General features: G+C 36.5%; 1 protein-coding gene across 2 annotated transcripts in view; it reads left to right on the forward strand.

Moving 5' to 3' along the window:
* The window catches only part of THOC1 (THO complex 1), a 68,398-nt gene that overhangs the window by 25,982 nt on the left and 27,404 nt on the right, over positions 1–15,012 (forward strand). For both annotated transcript variants that reach the window (XM_043978449.1, XM_043978450.1), the window contains exons 5-9: positions 2,811–2,929; positions 3,399–3,447; positions 4,278–4,373; positions 10,914–10,996; positions 12,264–12,337. In XM_043978449.1, the coding sequence (XP_043834384.1) occupies positions 2,811–2,929; positions 3,399–3,447; positions 4,278–4,373; positions 10,914–10,996; positions 12,264–12,337 (421 nt within the window). The remainder of the gene's footprint in view (positions 1–2,810; positions 2,930–3,398; positions 3,448–4,277; positions 4,374–10,913; positions 10,997–12,263; positions 12,338–15,012) is intronic.

Below are 15,012 nucleotides of genomic sequence, written 5' to 3' on the forward strand. Positions count from 1 at the left end.
AAATTTGTGATATTAAGTATAGTTAGTGATGTGGGATAGAATTAGGGTCAAATTGATCATGAGTCATCCCAAAAGAATTACAAGACTCAGTGACTTAGTTTCCCAAGTTTTATTGCAATACTGTGAGTGATCATAAGGAGAGAACCAGAATAGTGAAAAGGTGTTTTTCTAATAGGGAAAGAAAAGACAGTTATATTTATAGTATGGATAAATTGATTATCAGTCTCATAATAATCTCTACCTTGGAGAGGTACAGGGGAGGGCCTGTCCTCATTATAATAATCTCCACTTTAGGGAGGTACAGGGGAGGGCCTATCCTAATTTGGAGTTCCTGGGAGCTTAAGCCAACCCCCAGGCAGGTATCTTTTTCTGTGAAGGTGTGTTTTGGGGGTTTACACAGCATAAGGTGAATCTGGAGACAGATTTGGTCTTTTCTGTGCATGTCTCTTTCTGTTTCCCATGGCTAGTTTCAAAATAGCTTCATTTTTCTTTTATTCCTAGTTTGAATTTCTATAGCCTGTCAGTGTATTATTGTTATAATCTAAGGTCTTCATGACCTACCTCCCTATGTTCCCATTATGGGTACTGATTACTGTGGGTAAGAGAACCTAGCATCCTGACTTGTAAGTTATCCATTAACTGGGATCTGAATCCCTCTTAGAGTTCATATCTGAATTAGAGTTTGGGTCTTAGGTTTTTCTGTTAACCCCTTTTTTGCCTCCTACATCTGTTAATATTTTCCATTTTGAATAATATTGAATTTATGGATGTATATTTACTAACTCATGTATTTATTGAAAAATATTTATTGCCTATCCAAATGTTACCCAACTTCCTTTAGGTCCCAGCTAACATCTCACTTTTTGTAAGAAATCTTTTTTGATCCGCTCTTAATGCTAATGCTTTCCCACTAAGATTACATCCAATATATCCTGTCTATATCTTTTTTTTATACACAGTTATTCACGTGTTGTCTTTCCCGTTAGAATGTGAGCTTCTTTAGAGCAGGGACTGTTACCTGGCATGTAGTGGCACTTAATAAAATACTTCTTGACTAGTGCAAGCACCAAGTCCAATTTATGTCATACAATTAGTAAAGGATGCTTAATAAGCAAATGCTTATTTTAGTATTCCTGTGACCTTTGTAGGAGAAATGATCCATTACTTTTTTTATTTGCAGTTCTACCAAGCCAGCTCTTATAATTTATTTCTTTGGTTTGTCAAGGCTTGAGAACTTAGATTTTATAATGAAGAGTTGTGTCAAATTTAGTTGTAATTTAAAGGCAAAAAAAATTTTTGTGGGGGAAAAATAACATTTGTATAACACTTTCCAGAGTTCATAATAATGTCTAATTTTTTGATGGTTTTACATATAGGTTTTAAACTAATATATCCCTTCTTTCAATTCTTATAACACCATCAACTTGGAATTAATTCATTAATTATATATTACTTGTTGTTGTTGTTTTTTTGTCCCTGATTGATTCTAGCATATTGAACTTTTCTTCCCAACTAGATTATAAGCTCTTCAAGGGTAGGGACAACTGTGTCTTATACATTTTCTATTTCTCCCACACACGGTACCTTATAACAACTCACATTTACGTAATTAGTAACTCACATTTACACAGCTAATAAATGCTTGATTTGGGACAGGAATCCAGATCTCCTAACTCTAAGGCCATCATTAGTTTCCTTATACCACAGTACCTCCGAAGTACAGTGTAAAACAGATAGGAAGTGCTACATTCTGATAGATAGTAAAGGGTAACAGCAATTCATATTTATATAGTGTTATTAGATTTACAAAATAATTTCTTACAACACCTTCTTTGGTATGTATTATAAATGTTATTAGAGAAACATGGCTTAGTGCTTAGAGAGAGAATAATAAGTCTAGGAGTCAGGAAGACCTATGTACAAATCTTACCTCTAATGCATGGGCTCTGGGACCCTTAGCCTGTCACTTAATTTCTAAACATCCAAGGCTTATAAGACTTAAATTTCAGAGCAGTGCCAGTTTGTATTGGTAGAAGTAGTTTCCTCACAGTCTAATTCAAAATATTGTGTAGGGGGTGGTACGTGTTCACATAACATACATGCATCCATTGTGTGGATATACATTATCTCCATTTTATAGATAAAGAAATTGAGATTAAGTGATTTGCTACAGGGCTATACAACTAGTGGTGGAGCTAGGAATTGAAATTGGACTCAAGAATTTAGTATGATTTCTTGAGGGGGATGTTTTCTTAATAAATGTTTGTTCATCGATTTTTGTTTGGTTTTGTGTTGGGGGTTTTTTTTGGTTTTTGTTTTTTTGGTGAGGCCAATGGAGTTAAGTGACTTGCTCAGGGTCACACAGCTAGTAAGTGTCAATTGTCTGAGGCCAAATTTGAACTCAGGTCCTCCTGACTCTATCCACTTCGCCACCTAACTGCCCCCATCAGTGATTTTTTTAAATAAGCATTGACTTTAAAGGATAACAGAGAGAGAGAGAGAGAGAGAGAGAGAGAACATCCTGAGTGCTAGGGATACAAACACATTCTTCTGTTTCCAAGATACTCGTTGTTCTCAAGGAATGTCCATTCTAATGGGGGAAGGAAGCAAATAAAGTGGGAATGGGGGTGGGGAGGAGATGGCAGAGAAGTAACATGGAATCTGATCTTCATTATTCTCTTAATTTGAAGTAAATCTCCCTGTGCTCTTTTTTAAGTGTCTTATTTTTTTTAATTCTGCATTATTCTTCATAGATTATATAAACATGCAATTCTCTAAACTTTCTAATTGAAATATGCCCCCACTTAAAGGTATTTGTACAGCATCTACACCTTTTGTACTATTGGGAGATGTTTTGGATTGTCTTCCTTTGGATCAGTGTGACACAATCTTCACCTTTGTGGAGAAAAATGTTGCTACTTGGAAATCAGTAAGTTTGTTTCTCTTTTTTGTTAACTCTGTTTTTCCTCTTATCTTTCTGGAAATCCTCCAGTATTATAACAGTTTGTCATGTAATTAATTCTCCCTATACTTCTAGTTTGAGGTAAAAGATCACATACTTGCTAGTGGTTGAAAGGACTATCCCTGTGTAAATTGTACTGGGAATCCTGAGATGACTTGCATTACTCTTAGATTCTTAGAGAGTGTAGTGAGAATCGTATCCCTAGAGAAAACTGAAGTAGGAAATTTGATCATGCAAAAGCAGTTAAATGAAGCACTTGTTAAGTATCAGGTATACCTCTGTCTTGTGTTTCTGAAATTAAGCATTTTGTAACTGAAGAGCAGACTTAGTGTTTGTTACTAGATTTCCTACTCTAGCTGCATTTATGGAAGAATACTGTAAAGCTAATTGGAATATGCTACAAATTCTATATAATAATAAGGTTTTTTATTTACAGAATACATTCTATTCTGCTGGAAAAAATTATTTGTTGCGCATGTGCAATGGTAAGTAAAAACATTTAAAAGTAGAAATATTATCTTTTTATGGTTGCATTTAGAGTTGTGCAAATTATTTAATACAAAAAACAAAAATCTTAGCAATTACACGGTGAAAATTTGGCTAATGACATGCAAAATGTGGCATAGTTTTGCTTCTAGGCAACAAGGTATAATGGAAAGCACTAGATTTGGAGTCAGGGAAGACCTAAGTCTGAATCTTTTTTTCATACTACCTTTGTAGTTAACCTTTTTGAGCTTCCATAAAATGGGGTTAATAATACCTACGTCATAATGTTGTTTTGAGAGTCATATATTTAAAGCACTATATAAAATATCAACTATTATTATATAGTTACTTGTTTGTGAAAAAAAATTTTGGCAGCATGAAGATTTCAGTAGACTTAGAGTAATTCCTGTAGGGTAGTTGTTGTCAAACAGTTTTAGACCATGGGAAAAGTGTTCCACAGACCATTTATCCCAATCCTTGCTCCTGCAATAAAAAGAAACAGAAAAGGGGAAATTACTTTAAGGACAGAGACTATATTTTATTTTTCTGTGTGTATACTAATTATAACACATTGCATATAATTTTGTTAAGTAAATGACAAAATTAGTGAGATGACACCATTGATTACAAATAAATTATCTTAAAGCAAACATTCATGTTATTTTAGATAAGAATAAGTAGGGGGATCCTACAGACCATACTTAGGGAACTACTACTACTTGCAGAAGAATACCATTGACCACATAGTTAAGGCACTTGGGTATGGTTGTGATAAAATCAAGGTCCTCCCTTGTTTCTGTTTTGCTTTCATTTCTATATATTGTTTTAGATCTCCTAAGAAGATTATCAAAGTCCCAGAATACAGTGTTCTGTGGAAGGATTCAGCTTTTCTTGGCCAGACTTTTTCCTTTGTCAGAGAAATCAGGTGAGATTTTACAAATTAGAACAAAGGACTTATAGCTGACTCTTGCACAGTTGTTAAATGGATTGTTGTCAACTATTCCTAGTAATTGAAACTTAACAAAGATATTAAAGTAATCACAATTATATAATTTCATAAAAGGCATAGTAGAAAAGTATTGTTTTCTTCTACTAGTGGATAAAACATATAGAAAAATGCCTTTTATTCCTAAAGTAAAACCAATGGCTCCTTTTGTTGAAATTGTTAGTTAATATCTTTCATTTTAAGTAAAACCTTGCTTTCCGAAATATTTTCACATCCATTATCCTACATCTTTGCAATATCTCTGATTTATGTTTTTTTTTTTTAAAGCAAGTAGTTAAGACACCTGAATTCAGTCTCTAAATGTTTGTGTTTATATTCATGGATAATGAACCAAATTTTCAAACATGGTTTCTGACATTTTCTATTGACATCACAGAAGTATATGTTGATTAGTTTGGAATCTCCTTATTACACTGTTTGCTTTTTTTCTTATTACATTCTTTATAGAACATCTCTACTCACTCCTCTGCAAAAGATGTTGTATAAGCTGTAGTAATCTTCATCATGGTGGTTATAGAATCATACATATTTTATAGATGAGGAAACTGAGGCTGAAAGTAGTTAAGCAACATGCCTAGGGTCATACAAGTAAGAATCTCAGGCAAGATTTGAACTTGATTACATGCCTAGTTCTCCATCCAGTGGGCTATCTAGCTGCCTCTATTTCTTCATGTTTACCCTGAGCACTTCAAGGAAAGATAACTGAATAGACTATGCAATGAAGTTTTTAATTTCCTTTGGCTATGTAATGAGTTCACTTCTGGCAGTTCCTTTATTCACTTCTTTAAGGAATGCTTGTGAACTATCCAAACAAATAGCTATGAACCTTTCCCTCTTCATGTTCTGAAGCCTGTAGAGAACTAGATATGAGATCCAGGTAAACCAGCTTTTACCAAGAAGATTTGTACTTGAAATTGAAAGAAAACAAAAAGAGACAAAGTTAAAACGAATGAGCCAACATTTTTTATAATGAGCTGTTGTCACAACAATAGTAGAACCCCTTCTCTTGGACTGTACCTCCCTCTGTATTCAGTATGCTACTTGAAGATGTGGCAGGGACTTCAGCAGATGGATCAAGGAAGTGCAGTTAGACCTTCATACAGAAAAAAAAGTGTGGTCATAAGGTGACACTATTTTAAAAGCACATGGGGATCTGTTTTAAAGATATCTCAGAGGAAGGGGAAACTCAAAAGAATGGAAATAATCAGAGGCTGTATTTACCCAAAAACCCCACTTAGACATAAGTAGCCACTGGTCCATCTAAATCACTTCCTTATTGGTATATAATCATTTTGAGAATAATGTACACAGGCATTGAAGGCACCCTCAATGAAAATGTGAGAAGAAAACTTTCTTTAACAGTCTGATCAAGGGTGATACAACTTAGAAAGCAACTTTTAAAAGATTACCTTATTTTTATTGCTCTCTTTTATTTTTATATCATATGCACTTTTTAATATAACTCTCCTCCCTCTCCTACCCATTAAGCCATCCCTTATAATAATAATGGATTTTTTATAATAGATGAAAGGGCAGGTGAGCAAAATACACAAACCATATCTGACAGCATATATAATATTCCACATAGTTCCCCACCTGTACCTTTTTTTGTTTGTTTTGTTTTTGTTTTTGTTTTGCAGGGCAATGAGGATTAAGTGATTCGCCTCAGGTCACACAGCTAGTAAGTGTCAAGTGTCTGAATCTGGATTTGAACTCAGGTCCTCCTGAATCCAAGACCAGTGCTCTATCCACTGTGCCACCTAGCTGCCCCTGTACCTTTTTTTTTTTTTTTAAGTGAGGCATTTGGGGTTAAGTGACTTGCCCAGGGTCACACAGCTAGTAAGTATTAAGTGTCTGAGGCCGGATTTGAACTCAGGTACTCCTGAATCCAGGGCTGGTGCTCTATTCACTGCACCATCTAGCTGCCCCCCCCCCCCCCCGTCCCTTTTTTTAAAACAGAAAACTACATCTTTGTAGTAGTAAAATTATCTGAGATAGAGAGAATAAAGTACTACTTTGTTGATTGATTTCAAGAAAACAATTGAATTAGAACAAAATACAGCCTTAAATGCTTTCTTCAGGCAAGATGTTCTTGTGTAGACATGATAACCACACACAATCCCATGAGAGACCTGACTAAAGAGATAACTTTCTTCAACAGTCTGTTGAATGTTGACAAAAAATAAGCTATTGAACAGGAAATATAAGTTCACTCAGTTTTCCACAGCCTTGTGAAATATTTTCTTTCTATGGTTTAAGAGAAGACTTTACTTCTAATGGCAGGGCCCTCCTGATACTCATGTTTCCATATTTGTTAATTGTATCCAACCTGGTGGAACTACAAAGACACATAAATGAAATACATAGGAATATGAAAGCTTGAGCCACACATAATAAAAGAACATTGGGTGAAAATATGAAAATTATGGCATGCAGCTACATAGATGGCCTGTTCAATTATGAACAAGTTTTGTAAATGAATCTTTCAGGCTGTTGACTTGAATATGGTTCTGGAATGTTATACCTAATTCAGAAAGGACAGGATAGGTAAGAGGAATAGGAAAAAAACTCACAATTTAGATAGATAAATAAATAGATATACTCTTGAGAAACTAGGAAATGAGATGGGAATAACATGGTGATAAAGCATAGTGGAGAGCATTTGGTTAAAAATAACAGAAGCTGAAACACAAGCAGTATTATCAATAAAGAATACTAATGGGGCAGACAGCTAGGTGGCACATTGGATAGAGCACCGGCCCTGGAGTCAGGAGGACCTGAGTTCAAATCTGGTCTCAGACACTTAACACTTACTGGCTGTGTGACCCTGGGCAAGTCACTTAACTCCAATTGCCTCACTTAAAAAAAAAAATACTAAAGACCATCTTGTCAGAGAAAGTAAATTTTGATCATAAGACTGGCCTGGCAGCATAGTACACAATTAGTGGGAAACTTAAATTACACAGATAGTTTTTGTAACACTCAGTATTTTGGCAAAAACAGCAACTAATGATTTCTTAATTAAATGATAACTTCATCTTTTAAAAGATGGAGGCACCAGGGCAGTTAGGTGGTGCAGTGGATAAAGCACTGGCCCTGGATTCAGGAATACCTGAGTTCAAATCCGGCCTCAGGCACTTGACACTTACTAGCTGTGTGAACCTGGGCAAGTCACTTAACCCCCATTGCCCCGGAAAAAAAAAAAAAAAAGATGGAGGCACCAATGAGAGTAAGTACCATTCTGGATCTGATTTTCACTCATAATGGGGAACTGGGGTGGACAGCATGGAAAACCTAGTGGAAAATTGTTACTAAGCCTTCTCAGAATTTGTAATAGAAAAGCAGAGGAAACCCAGGCATGGTCTGACATGGTCTAAATTTGAGGACAACAGGTTTCAAAAGATAGGATTCTTTGGACAAAATTGCAGGGGAGACTAGTCCAAGAGGAATGGGGAGTTCTTAAAAAATACATTCTGAAGACACAAGAGGATTAGTTCTGATGAGTGAAAGGACAGATTATTTAAAGACACTAATATAATATAATAATAACACAGAACTCATGGACCAACTTAAATTTTTAACATGTATTTGTATTTTTAAAATGTAAAATAAAAGCAAGTTGTAAAGGATGCCTGCAAAAGCAAGGCATGGTTATCCTTAAAGAATGGTGACAAACGCTAAAGTTCAAATTGGTGAGAAAAATTAAAGGCAAAGGGTAGAGGTTGACCAAATTCAGGAAAAGAGAAGGATCAAAGAAAGAATGGGCTGCTGATAGAAATTAAGGCTAAGGGGGAGAGGAGGGTTAGCTACCTTGGAGAAAAGAGGTTCAAAGAAGGGATAAGACTGCTGATAGAGAAGTTAATAATAACAAACAAAAAGGCATTTCTCCTTAACTCTTAATTTTGCTTCTGTTTTTTCTGCCAAGGAGGAGGATATTTGTATTGGAAAAGACAACAAAAATGGCTAATAGGGAACTCATTGCCAAATATAATAGGAAGATAGTAAGAGAGACAATAGATGTTCAGATCATCAAATATAAACTATATCCTAAAATAAAAGAAGTGGTAGATGTGATTACTAAGCTACTTACTCTCAAGTAATCTTTGAAAAATCTTAGGAGAAGGGCATATGTTCTGCTTTTCAAAGAAAAGAACAGAGCAGATTCTGCAAGTTTGTCCCTCAAAATTGACTTCAGTTTCTGACCACAATGGGATTCATTTGTGAATATTTTCAAAGGGAAGTGGTGATTATAAAGAAAAGCAGGGGGGCAGCTAGGTGGCACAGTGGATAAAGCGCTAGCCCTAGATTCAGGAGGACCTGAGTTCAAACCCAGCCTCAGTCACTTGACACTTACTAGCTGTGTGACCCTGGGCAAGTCACTTAACCCTCATCACCCCCCCCCCAAAAAAAAGGGAATATTGGATTATATATAAGAAAAGCAGCATGTCTTCAAGTATAGGTTATCCTAAACTAACCCCTTTCTTTTTTTACACATTACTAAATCATTGGAATGCTGTAGATTCAGTATGCATAAAGCATTTGACAAAATTCTCCATAATTTTCTTAAAGGATGGATATGAAAGGTGATAGTTGAATGATTAGACTGAACAAGTAATCATTAATAGATTAGTGTCTCTAATGAAGTACAGAGTCAAGATAAAAATATCTGGACAGGCAAGAATGTTGAATCAAAACTCATGAGATGAAATATGTTTGGTTTTTGTCCAGACCTATAATTTCATACACATAGGGACCTCCTGGTATGGAAATTCATTCTACCAGTACAGATGACCAACTGCTTTGTAATCTAAAGTCTTAGTTGGCTGACAGATTTGGAAAGTTAAGTAATTTGCTTATGCTCACACAACTAGTGTGTGTCAGAGGCAGGAACTAAACCAAGTTCTTTCTGTATTCAAATTCAACCTTCTGTCCACTACACCTGCTACCTCACAAGATAAAATTTAAAGAGATAAATATAAAAAATACAACCAAAAAAAGAGGGCAGCTAGGTGGCGCAGTGGATAGAGCACCAGTCCTGGATTCAGGAGTACCTGAGTTCAAATCTGGCCTCAGACACTTGACACTTACTAGCTTGTGTGACCCTGGGCAAGTCACTTAACCCCCATTGCCCTATTTTCCCCCCACCCTCGCACACACACACACAAAAGAGAGAAATATAAAGTCTTATATTTGAACTCATAAAATCATCTATGCAAGTACAAGATGATTAGTTGGTTCATCTAAAGATTGAGAGGGTTTAGTAGACTGAAAACTTTGAGTCAACAGAGTAATATGGCAGCACGACAATCTAATGTGATTTTTAGTTGCATTACAAGAGGCAGTATTCGTGACTAAGGAGGTGATGGTATCTGTGTAGTCTGTTCAGCTAGACCATATATGAATTACTGTATTTAGATCCAGGCACTACATTTTAAGAACAGTTCTGATAAGCTGGAGATTAACCAAGATGATGAGAGGGTCTTTGAGACCATGCCACATAAAGATCAGCCAAAGAAACTGTTCGGTTTAGCCTCTTAAAAAAAAAAAAAGATGTATTGGGAGTTATAACCGCAGTCTTTGGATGTTTAGGAGGATGTTACGCCAAAGAAGGACTAGGATTTGTTTTGCTTGGTCCAGTGGGCAGAGCTAGGAAAAAGTGGAAATTTCAGAGATTTAGCATTTGACTCAATATAAGTAAAAGTTTCCTAACAATTAGAGTTATTTAGGAGTAGAATGAATTGTGTTGGAAGATAGTATCTCCCATGAAAAGTATTCAGAGGCTTGAGTACTCAGTTGTTGGGTGTATTTTCAGAAGAAATTCTTGATTAGACAAAGATGAGATGCTTTCTTAGGTGCCTTTCCAACTCGTTCTTTGTTGCCCCCCAAATAGCTTAAAAGTGGGAAGGCTGGGAAGCCTATAGGCATATTGGGTAAATTTAAGTACCAAGTGTATTTGAAATGGAATCAGGTATTATCTTCGAGAGAGGCATTTTTGGTTTTGATTTTTCCTTTGAGATGAGTATAAAGTGAAAGAAGGGTTTAAACATCATGCCATCCTCCAAACTATCCTACTTGTTTGCACTTCATTTCCATTATATTTCAAAGACATTTCACAATCCCTCTTCAGTCCAGAATTGGTAGTCTACATATGGAAACTACTCCTAGTATTCTCTGGTTTTCTAAAGCTTATACCACCTTATACCACAGTTGAAGAGCCAACAGGTTTTCATTGAAGGCACCTCTTTGTAAAGTGAATTTCAAAAAGGATTTGCAAACCAATGGCTTGGTTTTAGTATTGTGTCTGTAAAGATGATAGTTTGATTTTTAGATTAATTTGCTGTTGCATTAACTTTATATTATCTTTGCTGTTCCCACCACAAGTACTTCAGGTCTTTAAGTGTTTTTATACTAATAAGCTCTTTCATTATAGCATATGTGTTTTTGTTTATTTTTAAACAGGCCTTAACTTACAAAGTCAGTTTAATCTTGAAAATGTCACTGTTTTCAACACCAATGAACAAGAGAGCACCTTGGGTCAGAAGGTAAGAACTGTTTTTAATTTTGCTTATTGATTATTACAAGTTTGTTTTTGAAGAAGGACTGGTATCAATTAGGATGGAAATGCATTTTTACTGAGCGCTATAAAGCATTAGCAAATTTTCTTTTTAAAGATGTATAGCATATTAGTCTTGACTTAAGCTTAGAAATTTCTTGTACACTTACCCTTTAGGTGGGGACACTATTAAAAACATTTCTAAAGGAGACTAGAAAGTTGAAGCTGATTTTAATGTATGGGGGCAGCTAGGTGACGCAGTAGATAAAGCACTGACCCTGGATTCAGGAGGACCTGAGTTCAAATCCGGCCTCAGACACTAGACACTAGCTGTGTGACCCTGTGCAAGTCACTTAACCCTCATTGCCTCTCGACGCCCCCCTTCCCCCCAAAGTGATCTTAATGTATGGCTCAGGAATCTAATGTGTAGGATTATGCTAATATTTATTTTGGAATCTACACTAACATATACAGTATAGCTATGGGAAACCATTTAATGCTCCAGCTTGAGAAACCCAATATTCCTCCATCTGCATTTGGATCCATTTTGGAGGTTAGGAAGGTCCATGAGGAAAAAAAAAAGATCAAGACTTTTCCCACTGTAAATTCCAGGGAATATTTATTTTTCTTTTGTTGACAACTGCTTCCTTCTGTCAACTTTTTTCCTGTCATCCCCTGGTCCATTATTGTAAAACAAAAATCAGTTTCATAGCTTTCCCTATGCCTCCTAGCCCTAAGCCATTGAAAACACTTCCCTGGATAGTCAAGTAAGGGAAGATGAGATGAGATGGAGGTGATGGTGGTGACAGAGGTAGTGATCCAAGGAAGCAGCCAGAAAAGTTTGAAGGAGAATAAAAGAAAAATCCCATAACTGGAATTTGGGAGGAAGAAGTAGCTGTGACCACTGGGCATTTTTACTTGTTACATATGGAACCCCCTAAATTAGAAATGGCTTGTGTGTTGTATGGTTCTTGGTCTTGAACTTGGGTAGTGAGAGGATTCAGTGTAGTTTAAATTATCTTCCTTTCTATTCATAGCTACAGTATAATCTTAGAATGCCAAGCCGATTAGACAGTTCAAAGATCATCTCACCTTGAAGTGTCAGGCATTGTTATAAGTCTAACAGTGGTGCTTATAGTAGTTTATAATATTTTGTGATCCCCAGACTGCCATGATACCTATTAAATATAGTGGAATAAATTCTAGCATTGTTCGTGTTCCTGAAAACCAATATTGTGTTTTGGTTTTTTTTAAAGCACATCGAGGATAGAGATGAAGGAATGGAAGTAGAGGAAGGAGAAATGGGAGATGATGAAGCTCCGACAAATTGGTGAGTTTGGGGGACTTATAATATTGTCTTTATTATAACAGTATGACTTTTGCATCGTGCCAAGTACTAGAATGGAAATAAGACCAGGGAAGAAGAAAAAGTTGCTTTTAGGGAAGGTGGTAGGGGGCTAAAGACATCATCACCTTAAAGTTTTGTAAGTCAATGTGGCCATGGTAGTGAGTGTCAGGGATAGTAATATCATTGGTTAATATGATCCTTTTATTTATTACTCTCATATACTCAGTTAATAAATCCTTCAGCACTTACGGCATATATCATCAGAGTATAGCACACTTCAGAACAGAGCTGCTCTCCACTTTTTCCTTTTTCTCCATGTTAAAGATCCAGTTGTGGGTATGATGGACTCTGGGTTCTGGGATAAGCTTCAAGAAGAGGAAAAGGAAAAGAAAACCTCCTTCTTGCCTGTGTTCCCACCCCACTCACCCCAAAGCCCTGCCCCAACTCTTCATTCTTCAACCCTCTGAAATTCCTATCCTGCTGGAGCTTTGGTGCCATGACAAAGATTTACAGTGGAGTCCCGATTCCCACATCTAGGGAATCTAGATTGGGAAGATACTTTCTCTTAGAATCCCCATTTCTGTGTTACTCTGAACGTATATTTCCATAAGATTGTTATCAAAGGGGTTAGATTCTGTAGTAATATTAGTACTGAACTAATAGGGAGTGGAAACCTGTGGCACTTGTGACAAGGTTTTGAGTGTTTTAGCCCAGTCACTGAAACATCATTGTGAAGTAGCTGAGATTTGTCTTTGGTACCTTTCCTAAGTACTTCCAAAAATTGCCACTTTGGTCTCTCAAGCTCTCTGTACCTTTCCTTACCTTCTATACCCTCATTCTGATAATTTCAGTATTGGTTGATAATTGCTTAATGTGTGTCCCTGCATGGGATTTTTTTATTTTTTTATTTTTTACATTTTTCAAAAGGGACTCATGAACCCCAGAGTTAGAAAAAGGCATCTTCAGCTCCCCAACATTACAGGAACATTGCCCTAAATTAGTCTTCTCTGTGGGCCTGCCACTGGACTAGTCTTGGCTTTTCTGGTAGATTATCTAGAGTATGGCCCTCTCCCTCCTGTCCCCACTCCCAATCAGTCCCTCTTTTTGGCTCACAAGGATGTGAATAAATGAGGACTTGGAGTCATAAAATCATAGAATTCTAGTTCTTGGAGAAACTTTAGAGATTATCTATTCCAGACCCTTAATTCAGTAGATTGGGGAATTGATTTTGTATAGCATCTTCAAAAGGGGATCTTTTTAGCCAGTCATTTCATTCTCTTTCTCCCATTGAAAGCTTTTATATTAGTAAGAAGCAAAAAGGCAGGTGAATTTGTTGTCTTCTTTCCATTTCTCCTGTGAGAAGTAGCATAGTATAATGAAAAAGTTTAACTTAGAGTTCATTCCCAACTCTATTGTCAGTTAAATATCTGAGTAGTCTAAGACTAGGAAAGGACTTCAGCAAACATCTGTTCGAACCCACACCTAATCAAAAATTCTCTGTACAACATACCCCCAAAGTGGTCATCCAACCTTTGCTCACTAAAAACCTCCACTGAAAGGGAAATCAAATCTCTACCTCCCTAGAAAGCCAATAAACTTTTAGATCTCTCTCAACATTAGGAAGTTTTTCCTTTTATCAAGCCTAAATCTATACCTCTGTGAAATTACCTGTTGCTCTGAGTTCTTCTGTTGCCAAACAGACCAATTGTAATCCTTCTTCAAAATGATAGAGCTTCAAATACTTTGACAGCTGTCTTTCCTCTAAACTAATCATACCCAATTCCTTCAGCTGATCTCAGCTGGCATGCTCTCACCATCCTGCTATCATAGCCTATCAGTTTCCTTCCTAAATTGTGTCTTTCAGAACTAATCTCAATACTTTTCGATGTGATCTTAACAATATGCAGTTATGGATGCTGTCCCTTAATGCAGATTAAGTTTGAATTAGATTTTGACTTTGATACCACACTCTTAACTCATGCTGAGCTATCAGTCCGCTAAAACACTCAGACCTTTTTCAGGTGAACCAATATTTCGCCACAGTTTCCCCATCTTTTACTTGTAAAGTTGATTTATCCCAAGCAAAGACAATTATGTTCCTGTTTGAATTCTCCTTATGAATCCTTGAGATAGGCAGCAAGGCCCTGGGAAAGGATCACCAGTTCTGGAACCTGACAGCAAAGGAGGCAGTTTGGTACTTCCAGGAAATGAGTAGTTACTCTGAAGTAAGAGGACATGGGTTTAAATTTTGCCTCTCATACTCTTTACCTTTGTGAGTTTGGGCAGATCTCTCAACCTCTCTGTTCCTCAGTTTTCTCACCTATAAAATGATACAGTTAGACCATATGGCCACCGAAGTCTTTAACAGCTCTAAATGTTACCCTATGACTTGAGTTCAGATCCTGCCTCTGTCACATAGTCCTAGTGTGACCCTGGACAAGTCAGTTAATCTCGGGGACTCTTTCTTCAGCTGTAAAATGAGGGGATTGGACTAGATATGTCCTCTAAGATTGCTTTTAGCTCTAAACTGTGGTCTTTTTTTTTTTTCTTCAACTCTAGCCCTTCTCATCCTTCATCTCCTTAAAGATGACTTGTGATCCTTACAAATTTCCCCTCCCCCAAATCTGGCCTCCTTCACAATTTCAGAAAACTTTACA

The sequence above is a fragment of the Dromiciops gliroides genome, chromosome 1 (genome assembly GCF_019393635.1).
Source record: "Dromiciops gliroides isolate mDroGli1 chromosome 1, mDroGli1.pri, whole genome shotgun sequence".
In the NCBI taxonomy this organism is placed as follows: Eukaryota; Metazoa; Chordata; class Mammalia; order Microbiotheria; family Microbiotheriidae; genus Dromiciops; species Dromiciops gliroides.